At 36.7% G+C, this 15,932-nt stretch overlaps 1 protein-coding gene across 12 annotated transcripts in view; it reads right to left on the bottom strand.

Annotated features, from left to right (window-relative positions):
• Nucleotides 1-172: 172 nt before the first annotated feature.
• The window catches only part of LOC144967710 (2-succinylbenzoate--CoA ligase-like), a 24,139-nt gene continuing 8,379 nt past the window's right edge, over nt 173-15,932 (bottom strand). For 5 of the 12 annotated variants that reach the window (XM_078905257.1, XM_078905259.1, XM_078905258.1 and 2 more), the window contains exons 2-7: nt 9,413-9,513; nt 8,610-8,861; nt 7,739-7,869; nt 4,219-5,089; nt 3,445-3,596; nt 173-482 (exon numbers count right to left, since the gene is read on the bottom strand). In XM_078905257.1, coding sequence (XP_078761383.1) covers nt 201-482; nt 3,445-3,596; nt 4,219-5,089; nt 7,739-7,869; nt 8,610-8,844 — 1,671 coding nt within the window. In that variant the 5' untranslated portion in view covers nt 8,845-8,861; nt 9,413-9,513 and the 3' untranslated portion in view covers nt 173-200. Of the gene's footprint in view, nt 483-3,444; nt 3,597-4,218; nt 5,090-7,738; nt 7,870-8,609; nt 8,862-9,346; nt 9,514-9,540; nt 9,893-15,496; nt 15,630-15,919 lie in introns of those variants that run through there. The other 7 variants (XM_078905261.1, XM_078905254.1, XM_078905262.1 and 4 more) reach the window with 7 other exon arrangements.

The following is a 15,932-nucleotide window of genomic DNA, read 5'->3' as shown; positions in this document are numbered from 1 at the left end:
CCCCTCTGAATACCCTTTATGCTCGCCAGAGAAATATTCATACGGGCGACCGCCATTGTTCCGATAGTTTAGAACCAGTGTTGCTAAGTTACCATGCGTCATTATGAAGGAAGTGACGTTACGACTATTGAATCCTATTATGGGTTATCTATACAATCAGAATACGACAAGCTTCGGTTCATGCATTTATTTAACGCACTTTAATGTTCCAAGATAACATTAAATTCGGCTTGCAATCGTTTTAGAGCCAAATTTTTCGTGGCCTTTCTATCTATTTTTCCATTAGCGTTCAGGGGAAACGAGTCAAAGAATAAATAAAATTTAGGCATTGGAGTGACGTCATTGGCCTCATTGGTCAGGAACAGAGACTTGCAGAAGTCACGGGCTTCCACAGCTGTCATTTTCGAATCGGGGGCTTTGGCGATGCAAAGGCAAATCTGCTCGTAGACGTACGGATCGGGGATACCTAAAACGACGCTGCTCTGGTAAAAGAAAAAAAAAGAGATATATGGATTATTGAGTTATAAACAAAAATGAATAGAACAGAACAGCTTAAAAAAAAATCAAACAAGGAACGTTTCGGACTCAAAACCCTCCTGCAGTCAATAACAAAAACATATTCATTTTATTTTTGTCTACTGGCTGAAGAAGGCTTGTGTGTCCGAAACGTTCAGAGTTTGGCATTTTGTTCATTTTCGAAATTGTTTTATTCATTAAAAAAAAAATACTGTCTACAGTTTAGTATCAATTTAATAATCATTGAGGTACAATTGAGCAGTTTATTAACCGATTTTAATAACATAATCGTCGTATGATACGTTTTAATATAGGGAATGAGATTAGCGGAAGAGTAGCGTCCCTTGATTCGACGTCACTCATAGTCTGTGACGTTACCGGGGGAAAAGTTATTAGAGAGAAACGTCATGTTGGTTGTGCGCATGCGTCTCTCGTCCTCGCTTCCGCTAATCTCATTCCCTATTGTTCTTAAAATTAGAAAAAAGGCAAACTAATATTTATTTTGTCAACATTAAGCAATATTGTCATTCAATGAGTAATTTGTATCTACCTTCCTCACTCTCCCTCTCTCTTTCCATCTCTTTGTCTCTTTCTTTATCTTCTTGCTATTAATCTATCCCTATCTCAAATACTAACCCAACCACCCACCCACCCACACACACACACACACACACACACACACACACACACATACATATATACACTTACACACACAGACACACATACATAATAAATACATATATACACGTACACACAGACACACACATACATACATATATACACTTACACACACAGACACACACACACACACACATGCATCTTGAAATGCAAAGATAGACTAATGCACTCTTAATCCGTTCAATCACTATGCAGTCAAATGGGTGCGCCAAATTCATTGCGATTCGATATGGATCTCGAGCCAGTCTTCATATCGCATTCATTCCAAAATGCGGACCGTCTGATCGCATTGAGGATCGACCAGTAAACAGCACAGCCACCCAAATTCAGAACAATCCTAAATTTGACCCATTAGATCGCAGACGAGGTTTTCGACATTCAAAATAAAGTTTTAGAAAATCTGCTCAGTATGCAGAGCACACGTTTCACACAAAAAGGGACCGAGATTGATTCCGGATGAAGTAGAGATTTTTTTTTTGGACAACCCTCCTCCCCGCCCTGTCCACCAAGCAATGATTGGGTTGCTGGATCTGTTAGATATGGTGGTGACTTGCGTCCTATCCAAATGGGTAGAAAGCAAGTGATATTGTCCATTTCACGCTATAGAATCCGGGGTCAGCTCCGGATCCATGAGAAATAACTTATTACCCTCAAGAGAATTTTTTCTGTTAGGTCTATCTCGAGAAAAGACCACATAATATAACTTGGGTGACAGTACAACGCCGCGAAGGAAGCAATAACGGCTAAGTGAGCTACACGGCAACCAGGGACTCTCAGGTACAAGTACAATGCCTTATCTTTTTTTAAAAAATCAACAGTCAAGTTTTCTTGCTACCTTTTGGAAAAGACAATAATCTATAACAAATTCCATTTGGTCAGAACTAATAACATATTTCAAAGAATACTGGGTAATGCAAATGTTGCTGGTCGAAGCTCCAAGAAATAAATAACAATGTGAAATTGAATATTATCTTCAATTTAGTAAACCAAACGGATAATAGCATTATCTGTTTTTGTTTATTAAATTGAAGCTTACATTCAATTTCAAATGTTATATTTAACATATCTCAAGCAACCCGATAACTGTTGGTTGGGCATAGTAAAAAAAGAAATTACAGAGAACAAAAATAAAACCCCAACAAAATACAACAATACAAATAAAACAATACAGAAACAAAAACAAAAACAAACAAACAAACAAATATTATAACGCTATAAAAGGTAACCAAACCAAAACTTTACAATACAAAAATATCAGATCGTTTGCATTTCCGAAACCTGACAATTTGCATTTTGGTCTAGATAGTGCTCTTCTTACAGTGCAAAAGTTTTAAAGAAATTCCCTTAGTCACGCCGAAATACATTATTTATCTGAATTTCTACTTTTAAACGTGACTTGAATATAGGGTCTAATAATTAAGACTTGAATGTTGCGTTTGGTACAATATTATATGAATACAAATGTCATGTAGATCTAGATTTGATGACACTAAATTATATGTGACAAAGTAATCTGAAATGAAATTGCATTACTAATTAGGTGGTCACGTATTTCTTAACTTTGAGCGTGAAGATCCAATTAACATGTATCTTTTGTCGTAAAAAAACAATCTAGATATCTAATTATTAAACGCCATTTCGAGTGGCTCAACAAAATGATCTCTCATCTTGTGATAATCTAACCAATGTTGAGCGTCATCAGTGGCTGGATGAGTGACAATGATCGTAATACTTTGGTCCCAGGGTTCTATGATTGTTTATGCCACTTAGGATCAATAACCCCACTCGACTCAGTTGTTAAGGACTATTTACCTTAGGCAGTGGTTGATATGATTGGGAGTGTAAGTACAAAAAGACAAAAAAAACATGCGACACATTCGACACATTCCGTATGAAATGTCAAATTTGACTCCATAGCACCTGCTCGATGAGCGAATTAAACATTGCGAAGCGCACGATGCGTGGTGTAACACTGAAATGGATGATATATATATATATATATATATATATATATATATATATATATATATATATATATATATATATAAATTATAAAACAAAAACCATGAAATAATAGTGCTCAACTTTAGTATAAAAGGAGCTATTTATAAACATTTGAAATATAATTAAGATAGTTTGACTTCTACAACGTTGTTATCGAGCGTTGCTCTCATCAGGATATATATATATATATAATATATATATATATATATATATATATATATATATATAATATATTAACATTTTTACCCTGATATCCGGATGTTTGTTTACTCTTGCCTCTATCCACCCTGGGTAGTGTAGTATCCCTTGGTGATTGATGGCGTGAGACTTACGACATATGACGAACAGTTGTCCCTGTTTGTTCTTGTAACCGATGTCCGATGTACGATACCAGCCATCTGAAAAGAAAACACACAGAAACACACATGTATATATATATATATATATATATATATATATATATATATATATATTATATATATATATATATATATTATTATATTATATAATATATATATATATATATATATATATATATATATATATATATATATATACTGTATATATATATATATATATATATATATATATATATATATATATATATATATGTTTTGACTTTTACACATTCTGATCACAAGACATATGAAAAGTTCTAGCCAGCATAAAGTAATGATTTTCTTTGTTTAGAACCAAGATGGCCGCCGTTGCCTGGTGGCGTGAAATCAGACTACTGAATCCAATTGTTATTTATAGATTAGAACCAGAAAAGCAAATAAAAGAATGAAAACAAAACAACAAAACAAACAAACTCATGTCTTCGAGCAGCCTTTTACAGCTGGAGATCGAACCCCAGCCCCCCTTTAGTTGCTGGACGGCGGATATGTCAGTTAATCAGGAGGTTTTAGGTTCAATCCTCACAACATAAACCCCGACACCTATCTGATATAAGGAGAGAAATAATTCTTTGAAATGTAGCAATTTCCCATTGCGCTTAATTGGCCAAAATATGCTGCTTACCAGACAAAAACACCTCTTTGTTGACTTCCAGTTTGTTCAAATATCCTGGAAAGAGAGACGGCCCTCGAAACAGCACTTCACCAAATTCCGCAGGAGCCAGTGCTTTTAAATTCTCGTCGACAACTTTTGTCTCGGCCAACTCAGCAGGGTATCCGCAGCATGCGTTTTCGTATTTTGATCCGTCAGTTACACAAAGCCTGTGAATGATGCCAAACTCAGTAGCACCATATAAAACTCTAATTGACTCACTAATTCGTCCTATAGCTTTCATTGTCGCCTTTGATACAGGCCCGCCACCAGTCCCAACGGCACCCAGAAGTTTTGGTAACTTGTACTGTCCTAAGGTATCAAGATGATCCAGAGTTGCTTGAATATCACTTGGCTTAATATCCGCGACGTCGCACTTTTCATGGTCAAGAATATGAGTAATTAGAGAACCGGGGTCATCAGTCTTTCCCGGGATTAGATCAACAACTACCCTTGTGCATCCTGAAATAGGATATACGATTGGGGCACCCCCAATCCATCCAAGATTTCTTTCGTTATAATGTACAGAATCGTGTTTTATACCCAGTAACGTTTTGAGATTATTGGCGCATATAAAAAGTCTCTTTTGGGAATAAGGGACTAATTTGGCAAATCCAGTCGATCCGCTCGTGCACATTATCATGGCCACGTCATTCTCTGTGACTGTTTCATCTACACATGTCTCAAGTTCCTGGTCAGCGACGTTGAGCCAGTTTTTACCTCCGTCCTTGTCTCCAGAGGCGATTGGGATAATTTGAGTTAGAAAAGGAAGTCCTTTGTATCCAACTTTTCCTGTTTTTTCATCAGTGTACTTTATCGTTTCCAAGACGTCATATGCTCCAGTCTGGTGATGAAAATAAATAATAGATACTATATTTTACTTGATTTAAAGGCATGAGAACAATCCACTAACAATTGTAGTAAGCAGAGTGCACGGCCGGACTATAATATAAGCAGGCAAAGAAAGAAGCAAAAAGAGCCGATGCAAAATTAAGTTCTAGACATTCAAAGAAATTTATGAGCAATAAGGAAGTAAAAAAGGCCAGAAAAATATTTTCAGAATAACGAAAAAGAGGGACAAGAATATAAGAGATATACAACATAAGATGATCAAAGACAAGAATGGAAGAATATTGGGCAAAGATGAAGAGATTCGAGCAAGATGGAACACATACTACGAATACCTCATGAATGAAGAGAATGACAGGGACAGGAGAAGTGCAGTTATACAGATAGTAGATGAGATAAGCAAGAACGAGTTGTGGGATGCAGTGCACAAGATGAAAAGGGGGAAAGCAGTTGGACCAGATGAGATATCAGCAAAAGTATGGGGATAACTTGGAGATGAAGGGTTAAATATCCTGGTATGGATATTCAACGACATCTTGGAGAAAAAGAAAATGCCAGAAGAATGGACAAAATGTACGTTGATTCCCATATACAAAAATAAAGATGTTCAAGAATGTGCAACTACAGTGGCATCAAGTTAATGAGCCATACAATGAAGATATTGGAAAGAGTTATCAATAAGAGGATTAGAAAAGATCTAGACATAAGTGAAGAACAGTTTTGATTTGTTGATAGTAAAATTGCAACGGATGCTATATTTGCTCTAAAAGTGACCGCAGAGGAGGAGTATACAGAAAAACAAAGAGAATTACATTGTGTGTTCATTGACCTGGAGAAAGCATATGATAGGGTGCCAAGAGAAGAAATGTGGTACTGTCTAAGAGCAAAGGGGGTAACAAAGAAATATATCAAAGTTATCCAAGATACTACAAAGGAAACAAAACAGTGGTAAGGACAGCTGTTCGCTCAACTGATCCATTTAATGTTAGAGGTGGATTCACCTGGGATCTGCTCTCAGCCCACTGCTGTTTTCAATAGTAATGGATATTCTAACAGAACCCATTCGGCGAGAGGCACCATGGAACATGATGTATGCGGATGACGTGTTGAATGATACAAAAGCTTAGGCAGAAAAGGAACTGGAGGGTTGGAGACGGGTGGGGATTAAGGGTTATCAGATCGAAGACGAGAATATTTGTGCATAGGATAACAGAGAACAGGACCACTAATAAAGATAGGAGAAGAGGATGTGCCAGAAACAAATCAATTACTTAGGAACAACTGTATAAGGAGATGGGGGCAATGAGATGGAGGATAAGAAGAGGATACAGGCAGGCTTGAATAATTGGAGGAAGGTAACTGGAGTTATGTGTGACAAACGAACTTCTGCAAAGCTGAAGGGGAAAATATATACAACAATTGTAAGATCAGCAATGTTATATGGACTAGAGACAGCAGCTACAACAAAGAAACAAGATAAATAAGTTGAGGTGGCAGAAATGAGGATGTTGAGATGGTCACTTGGCTGGACAAGAAAAGATAAAGTGAGAAATGAACGAATTCGAATGTTGACTGAAGTGAAGAATGTATCAATAAAGATGAGAGAAGATAGATTGAAATGGTTTGGACATGTAAAGAGAGGGAGCACGTGGCAAGGAAAGTATTGGACTTACAATTAGCGGGAAAGACGAAAAAGGGACGCCCAATGACTAGATCGTTGGATAAATTAAACGACGATATGAAAGAACTGGGCCTGGTGGAAGATGATGCGCTGAACTGAGATGCATGGAGACGTGACATTCATTATGGCAACCCTGCAACATGAGGGATAAGCTGAAAGAAGAAGCAGGGTGCACAGATGTCATTGATTTACGATTTATTTGCTTTATTCGTTCAGTTAAAAATAGTTGATGGAATAAATTAAAAAGGAAGAAGAAGAAGAAGAAGAAGAAGAAGAAGAAGAAGAAGAAGAAGAAGAAGAAGAAGAAGAAGAAGAAGAAGAAGAAGAAGAAGAAGAAGACATAATGTTCTTGGTGCCAGTCTTGCTGCGTGCAACGCAAAGTTGAGTCTTTTGAAAAGTCTTTTTACTCAAATTTTCTCACCATATTCAGGAAGCAGCGTTGTCTCTGTTGAAAATTAAAGTAATGTCATAATCTATTCATCATCTCTCGTCCTAAAAGATCAGTGTTGCTGATTGCTTTTAAGTCCATTGTACAGTGCCTTGACTACATTTAGTGGAGAATGAACTGACAACAGTTTTCAAGATTTGTGACATCGTTAAACGCAACAATCAAAAGAAATAACAGGAAGAAGTTATTTTGATTATGATTATTTTCATCATCATCATCATCATCATCATCATCATCATCATCATCATCATCATCATCATCATCATCATCATCATCATTATTATTATTATCATTATTATAATTATTATCATTCTTCTTCTTCTTCTTCTTCTTCTTCTTCTTCTTCTTCTTCTTCTTCTTCTTCTTCTTCTTCTTCTTCTTCTTCTTCTTCTTATTATTATTATTATTATTATTATTATTATTATTATTATTATTATTATTATCATTATTATTATTATTGTCAATATAATCATTAATTTTCAATCAAGAACCTTAAAAAATTAAACCCATCTTACTTCCTCCTCTGGATCAATTATGATCGCTTTACATTTAGAATCCTCCAAGTTCTTGATTAGGTCTTCACCATCAGCCAGAAATTTTTGTCCGTGCATGGAGACGGCACCAGCCAAGATTACACCATAGGTGGCTGGGAATGCATTTGAAAAAAATCAATAATTTGCAGTTGAGATTAATAATTCAACCATTAAAATATTAGAGGATTGTAGCACTTCAGAATTGTTCAAATTATGTATTAAAGCATCAACATTTGTTTTCAAGACGTTGTAATGCCTTAAAGATGCCCATGAAGTTCAAAAATTGGAGCCAACATTTCGTAAGTCTTTGAATTTTTAGTAATGTCGTAGGCAGATCTGATTTAGATATTGTGTGTATAACCTTAGAATTTCACTCTCAAATCTTACTTGTGGTAACAATTGGATTCAATAGTCTGATGTCACGTCCGCCCAGCAACGATAAGGTTGGTTCTAAAGAACGAAAATTGGTACTTTTTACTCTTTATGCTGGCTAGAGCTTTTTCACATGTCATGTGATCAGAATGTAAAGAAGTCAAAAATGATCAGATTTACAATGTTTTTTCTCCTCTGTATACACGTTTATGCTCGTCGAAGTATTTTTATAGGGGGTCAGCCATTATTCCGATAGTTTAGAACCGGTTACTAAGTTACTATGCGTCATTACGAGGAAAGTGGCGTCACGACTGTTGAAGCCTATTAGGAAAAGGAGCATTGCACTCCATTGCTCTTTGAAAATGTGACTAAAACGAATTGAGTTTCAAATATGAACGCAATTACGAGCAACCCAACAAGTGTGCCCTATTTTGATTTAATGTTGCGATTTTAAAAAGGATATAACCACGATGCAACTTACTGATTAAGCGTTCCTGGGAGTTTGGAAGGGTATTGCACACAACATCGCCTTTTACGATTCCCTGACGACTAAGGAAAGTTGCCCATTTTCTGCTTTCTTCCCATATGTCTTGGCGGGTAAGCACAGTTCTCCGAAAGCATTTGTCCCAGAATATGAACGCTGGCTTTCCAGGATTCTCCTCTGACAGAAATTTCAGTCTGGTAATTATTGTTGGTCCGGCTTTCGTAAAATCCATCTTTAAATTTGAGCACTCTACAAAGATTGGAAATGGGTTATAAAAGTACAATAACTAAGAAAAACTGTTAAACACCTATTCAAAGTTCGAGCAAGGAAAGTTTGACAGACTCCCTAGTGTGACAACAAAAAGTCTCTTGATTTGATTTACATCTGTACTGAAACCTCATAACGACAACATTATGTTTAACCATTAAAGGCGAACCGGAACTTTTTCAAAAATTAATTTCTCATTTTACTTAACTGAGTACAACTTTTGCTGTTCGTGCTCTGTTCATGAAAACAAAAAGTTATGTAGTTACATTCAAATAAATGTTTTATTAACCAGTAGGTTTTTGACCAATCAAAACGCAGGATTTGTGATACTTCCTCAAGCCAGCAAACAAAAGAATAATTACGTCGACATAACTCTGTGGATTTATTATTGTTTTTAGACCAATATTATGGTTATTAGTTCTCACTATATTCAAACAACTAGACTATGTACATTAAAAGATACCCACAGTTTTTTGTGATGGTACGATTGATAGGGCGTGCAGAACTAATAAGTGTTTTCCTCAAACTCATACCATTGATGGTGACATCGTGTTGTTTGCTTAGTTAAACTACACTAACTGCCACTGATGACATCCGGAAGACTGTCCGAGGGGCGTGGTTATGTTCCCTTCCACTGAAAATAAAATAATAATAAAATTACCTTTATTCATCCCATAGAGGAAATTTGTCTCTAGGATCTATTCCAAGGGTAGACTGGAATAACCCAGGGTCAGCCGCAGTGCAGCGCCGCAAATTGAGCTAGGGCAAGGTGACTTGCTTAAGGTCATACTGCGCAGCGACGGGCGATCGAACCCGGTACCTTTTGGGTAGGAAGCAAAGACTGTACCGCTGAGCCACGCTGCCCCACTAGATGCCTCTTGTCTGATCAAGATGAAGTCAACTCGAATCCCCACAACAAGGCTTTGGAGAGAAAATTTGAAAATTCGGTCAAGGTACCCTAATGGTCTCCCATCAAATAAGTGACTATATAATTATCCAAAGTAAAATCATGACAATACAACAAGTCATGGATTTTTAATGCAGGTGCTTAAAATTGTCAAAGAACTTTACGTGCCTTACTAAGAGAGAGAGAGAGAGAGAGAGAGAGAGAGAGAGAGAGAGAGAGAGGGAGAGAGAGAGAGGGAGAGAGTGAGAGTGAGAGGGTGAGGGAGAGAGAGAGAGGGGGAGAGAGAGGGGGGGGGGGGGGAGAAGAAGAAGAAGAAGAAAAAGAAGAAGAAGAAGAAGAAGAAGAAGAAGAATTAATGCAAAATCCTCAAGCGCCAAAGAGCTAATGTTGTGTCACGTAATTTGCTTTATTTAATGGCGAATAAATCAATTTCACGGGTATTCTGTAATCATGTTCCGGTGAACAGTAAACATGTTCATGGATCTTGGGTGACCTCATAAAAAGATGTTAAAATCATGGTCAGGCAAAAAAAAAAAAAAAGAAAAAAAAAAAGAAAGACCATTTTTAATCATGAATATTTATGCCTTTGAAATTTGACTGTGAGATAGACTTTAATGATGCATGATAATAAAGTTGAAGATGAATAAATGAATCAATAATATAAAAACAATGATGATGATAATGATGATGATAAATAATAATAATGATAATAATAATAATAATAATAATAATAATAATAATAATAATAATAATAATAATAATAATTTTAAAAAATAAATAATTGTTATTGTTATTTGACCGCCAATTCGGTGATTTGTTCTCACTAAAGTTCCTCTAAGACAGTATGCACGTTAAAACACGTTGTTTTATGTGTTGGTAGGAAATATCTGGCAGACAGAACACGCGAGTATTTTATCTTAACGCATAGTATCAATAGAAAACCCCATACCGAGGGCGTCCGATTATAACCGTGAGAGAGAGAGAGAGAGAGAGAGAGAGAGAGAGAGAGAGAGAGAGAGAGAGAGAGAGAGAGAGAGAGAGAGAGGTCATTTCGACAAAAATAAGCCAACAAAGAACAAACAAATAACAATGCGGCTTCGTGTGTTTAGATCACATGACAATTCCCGCCAAATACCGGGAATGTGGTTAGTCTCTGTTGGTCACAAGTGTAAGTCATTTTGGTATTACAACAATATGATATATCGCACCTGGGCGAACGCTGCCATACATATGAAATGAAAACCGAGAACGTTGTTGTTGATAAAGATGATGACTGTGTTTAATAGACGATGGACGATTGAAGAAGACGATGGACGATAGAAGAAAATGCAGTAGGATAACAGGACAACAGTAGAAAAGCACGTAGAGTAGAAGTTTACAGAAATATTACAGCAGTATGTAGTTAATAGCATATATACTACCGGTCGACTGCAACATATAACATGTAAAAACATATAATATATACCACAGGTCGACTGCAACATATAACATGTAAAAACATATAATATATACTACCGGTCGACTGCAACATATAACATGTAAAAACATATAATATATACTACAGGTCGACTGCAACATATAACATGTAAAAACATATAATATATACTACAGGTCGACTGCAACATATAACATGTAAAAACATATAATATATACTCCAGGTCGACTGCAACATATAACATGTAAAAACATATAATATATACTACAGGTCGACTGCAACATATAACATGTAAAAACATATAATATATACTACAGGTCGACTGCAACATATAACATGTCAAAACATATAATATGTACTACAGGTCGACTGCAACATATAACATGTAAAAACATATATTTTGTCCACATTAAATTTTATAGACGTAAAATAATATAATACGTGGAATTGTAATTAAAATGCTAACATAGATGGAATGTCTCCACATATGTCAATCAAATCATAATCAAATGGAAATATAGAAATAAGAATAAAAATAGTACGTTAAAACATGAATACTAATCATATAACATGAAAGTAAATATCCATTAAATGATAGACTAATGCCTTTACATAAAACATGGATGGAACATATGGAATGATAACAAATTATTTAATACAATGAATACAAGCATATCTCTGCGAACAAATGGTGGTACAGATCTAAAACAATTTAAACAAGAATCATAATAACTAAGATTAAAAATAAAAAGTTACATTTTTGGTGCGTTAAGTCGAAAGTGTAACAATGACAATCTAGTTGAGAAAATACGATGGGCTCCAACCCGAAACTTTCAATCATATTGGAGTGAACGGCAAGATACAGTGATACAGTACAAAAAATCGAACCACTCGCTTACGTTCTGCTTGCGAGAAAAGTTCCTCATTTATTCATTTGAACTACGAACGATGAACTAGTGTGTTATGACCTTCCTTCAAAAATACTGATTGTACATATCACCGATTAGGGTCAAACTGAGCCTTGACAAATTGTTAACTTTCAAAAAGAGACCACATAATGTCTTTGATCTAGGAAGTTGAGGTGAATTGATATTTTTCAGACGAGTAATCCTGTTGGCTTTGTTTGGAGTGTAATTTCAGTTATTATCTACCCTGGTCTGGAATCGTTGTTAAGTGTACACAATTCTCCATCAACAAGCATCAATATAAATGTAGAAACACGAAAGGGACCAACTTTCCGCGAAAGTTTGTCTTGTGTGAAGCCTCATCCTTGCATTCTCTTTCGTTCGTCTCGTCACACACTGAAAGGCCACATTTAAGCTTTTGCCACTTGTTAAATGATGAACAGCAAAAGAGACAGCAGCAGTAGATCATCAAAGAATGACCAAGATATGGAGAGGTCTAAATCTAACACAATCAGTGATCAAGATCCTCAATACCTCTTAGAGAGCCTACATCGAACATGATCAGTGCAAAAATAAAAAATGAGGCCATTGTAGAGGGCAAGAAGCTAAGCACCAGTACTGGAAATGAGCCAAGCAATAAGTACAAACCTGCCTCAAATCTAGATAACTGCGGGACATGCAACCAGCCCTGTAAAAATAATGACAAGTCCCTCCAATGTGAATTGTGCGACATTTGGTACCATACAACCTGCGAAAATATTGATGATAGCACATACCAACTACTACGGAACGATGCAGAAAGGCCGTGTGCAGTGCTGAATTACTATTGCTCAAACTCATGTAGCAACGCTGCAGCAAAGTTCTTAGGTGCCTAAAAGTGAGCAATATAGATGACAAGTATCTTCCATTGAAAAAGGGAGCTTTACAGAATCAATGGTTGAAACAATTAGAAGTACAGCATTAGAAAGCGAATGGCCAGGCAAAGCCTCCCTATGCTCAGACATATACAAATTTAAAGAAGATCAAGACAAATTCAATAAAGATATTTCTGACAAGATGACAATGCAGTGTCAGGCAAGGGCGAGTGAAAATGTCAGAGGGGTGAGAGAGAGAGAGAGAGAGAGAGAGAGAGAGAGAGAGAGAGAGAGAGAGAGAGAGAGAGAGAGAGAGAGAGAAATCAAAACCTTATATTCTTCAATATTGATGAAAGTAAAAAGGATGAAGCAAAGGATAGAATTGAAGACGACATCATACAAATTAATCTTATTCTCTAAAAGATAAAAGCAGATGAGTGTGAGTTTGATAGTCCCTTCAGGCTAGGAAAGAAGGGAGAACGACCAAGACCAATGAAAGTCAAATTCAATAGCTCTGAAAGATGCAACCAAATCCTGCGGATAACAAAGAGATTAAAAGGATCACAAATCTTCATAAGTAGGGACATGACCCTTTTAGAGAGACGAGAATGGAAGGTGCTCCTAGAGGAACGAAACAGAAAAAGGAAGGAGGCGGAAGAACAAGGGAAAGTGTCTTCATGGTTAATAAGGAAATGGAGGGTGGTGAATCTTGCAAGGGGAGGAACCCGGCAAGAGAACCAGTAAATTTGAATGAGAAAACTGTAAATAGTGTATATAATAAACTCCATCATCCTTCAAAACTATCTAACTTTGTAAATAAGTTGAAATGTTTATACTCTAACGCTGACAGTCTCCTGAACTTATGAATACCTGAGGCCCAGATAAGAAATATATGTTCATCTTTAAACAGAATACAGATAGAGAAAGACCAAGTTGAGCAGAAACTTCTAAAGCTGAATCCTAACAATGTTCTTGGCCCAGACTGCATCCACCCTCCGTCCTCAAGACTGTGCCAGTGAGTTAGCCTTCCCACTAACAATCCTGATGAATATCTATTGAAGAGGGAGCCATACCATCAGAATGGAAACTGGACAATGTTTCGCCAATTTTTAAGACAGGCAAGAAGACAGTTCCTGGTAACTACCGCCCAGTGAGCCTAAGTAGTATAGTTTGTAAAATAACGGAGTCAATATTGAGGAACCATTTCATCAAACACTTCCAAGAAAACTGTCTATTCAGTGAATATCAGCATGGCTTCATGAATGGTAAAAGTTGCTCAACGAATCTAATTGCTGTGCTTGATATGTGGACAAGGATTATAGAGGATGGTGGTAGTGTGGATACAATTTACTTAGATTTTGCAAAAGCACTTGACACTGTACCGCATGAGCGTCTGCTGGGGAAACTAAAGAGCTATGGTATAGAGGGGCAGGTTTTGGCGTGGGTGCGAGATTTCCTGACTGTTCGGAAACAGCGAGTTGTCATGAATGGAGAAGAATCCTCTTGGGGGGGAGGGGGGGGGAGTGCAATCTGGCATCCCATAGTAATAAATGCCTGGAACTCCCTTCCAGAAGATGTTGTATCAGCACCATCCCTAAATGCCTTCCAAAACAGACTAACAAAGTTTGGAGAAATTACAAGTTTTGCCTTACATCTGAGTGGTTCCATGCACCAAAAACTGACCAAACTAAATTGCAATATGAGCATGAAAACAACGAAAAAGAAGAATTAAGCACTGAAGACAGTAACAACCGGCTGATAGGCGACTAGCCTGACTACAGGCTACTCAGGATGAGTAGAGAACATTAAGAATTTGGGTATAACTTACAGAAAAACAAGCAAGAAAACAGACATTGACAACATAATACAACATAATGGAAGAATATATCCAATAGGAACGTATTACTTTGGAACGTGAATAACAAAATTCACGAAACTGAACCACACATTTCCCCATTTCGACGGAACTTGGCCCCAGATTTCTACATGTGTGGAAAATTAATTACAACCAACAGCCACCTATTAGGGAAAAATCATGCCAATAAACAATTATACAAAGCACTCATAGCACAGAACGATATACATGTACATGTAACACTCGAAACTGGATTAACAAAGACCGACATCATCCAAGCCTTTCACAACTCTTAAGGGGGTGATTTTAGACTTGACACTGGGCGGTCGAAATCAGTAGGAGGAGTGGTTTGAAGGAATTGTGGAAACAGTTTACAGTAGGCGGATATAAAGCAGAGTGTTTTTGATCAAATCGGGATTCTACTTCACTTTGAGCTACACATTTTAACTTTTTGTGCTCACTGTCATTGATTGCACTTACGGACTTAGAAATATTCCACTTATATTAAAATGGTTACATAGGCAATATGACTTAACATTTGGATTGCTTCTACAGATTTGGAATTTATGATACTAATTGAATTATGACCATGCTATTTGATTTGGATTTTGAATTTATCACAACAAATAAATCAGTAAGAAATTAAACTTGGAATCTGTACTTTGATTTGAATGTCTTGATGTTGTACATTCAATTATCATCATTGGCACTTGAACTTTTTAGTCATTATTGACATCTACAACACAATCCAAAGAAATATCATTGCCATCTATCAAAAAAGCCACTATAGGGAATGAGATTATCGGAAGAGTAGCGTCCCTTGATTGGACGTCACCCATAGTCTGTGACGTCACCGGCGGAAAAGTTATTAGATAGAGAACGTCATGTTGGTTGTGCGCATGCGTCTCTCGTCCTCGCTTCCGGTGAAAGCGGCTTGAGACACTTCAAAACCAAATTGACGTTCTCTCTGTAAGGTGACGTCCAATCAAGGGACGCTACTCTTCCGCTAAGCTCATTCCCTATACGATGATTAGTACTTTACGTATGTGTGCAACAACGCCACAAAAAAAATCACGAGACAAACCTAAATGTTTTAT

Source organism: Berghia stephanieae, chromosome 3, assembly GCF_034508935.2.
Source record: "Berghia stephanieae isolate SIO BIC M18660-M18661 chromosome 3, UCSD_Bste_1.3, whole genome shotgun sequence".
In the NCBI taxonomy this organism is placed as follows: Eukaryota; Metazoa; Mollusca; class Gastropoda; order Nudibranchia; family Aeolidiidae; genus Berghia; species Berghia stephanieae.
The sequence above is the reverse complement of the archived record's forward strand: the minus strand, read 5'-3'. Positions and strand labels throughout refer to the sequence as shown.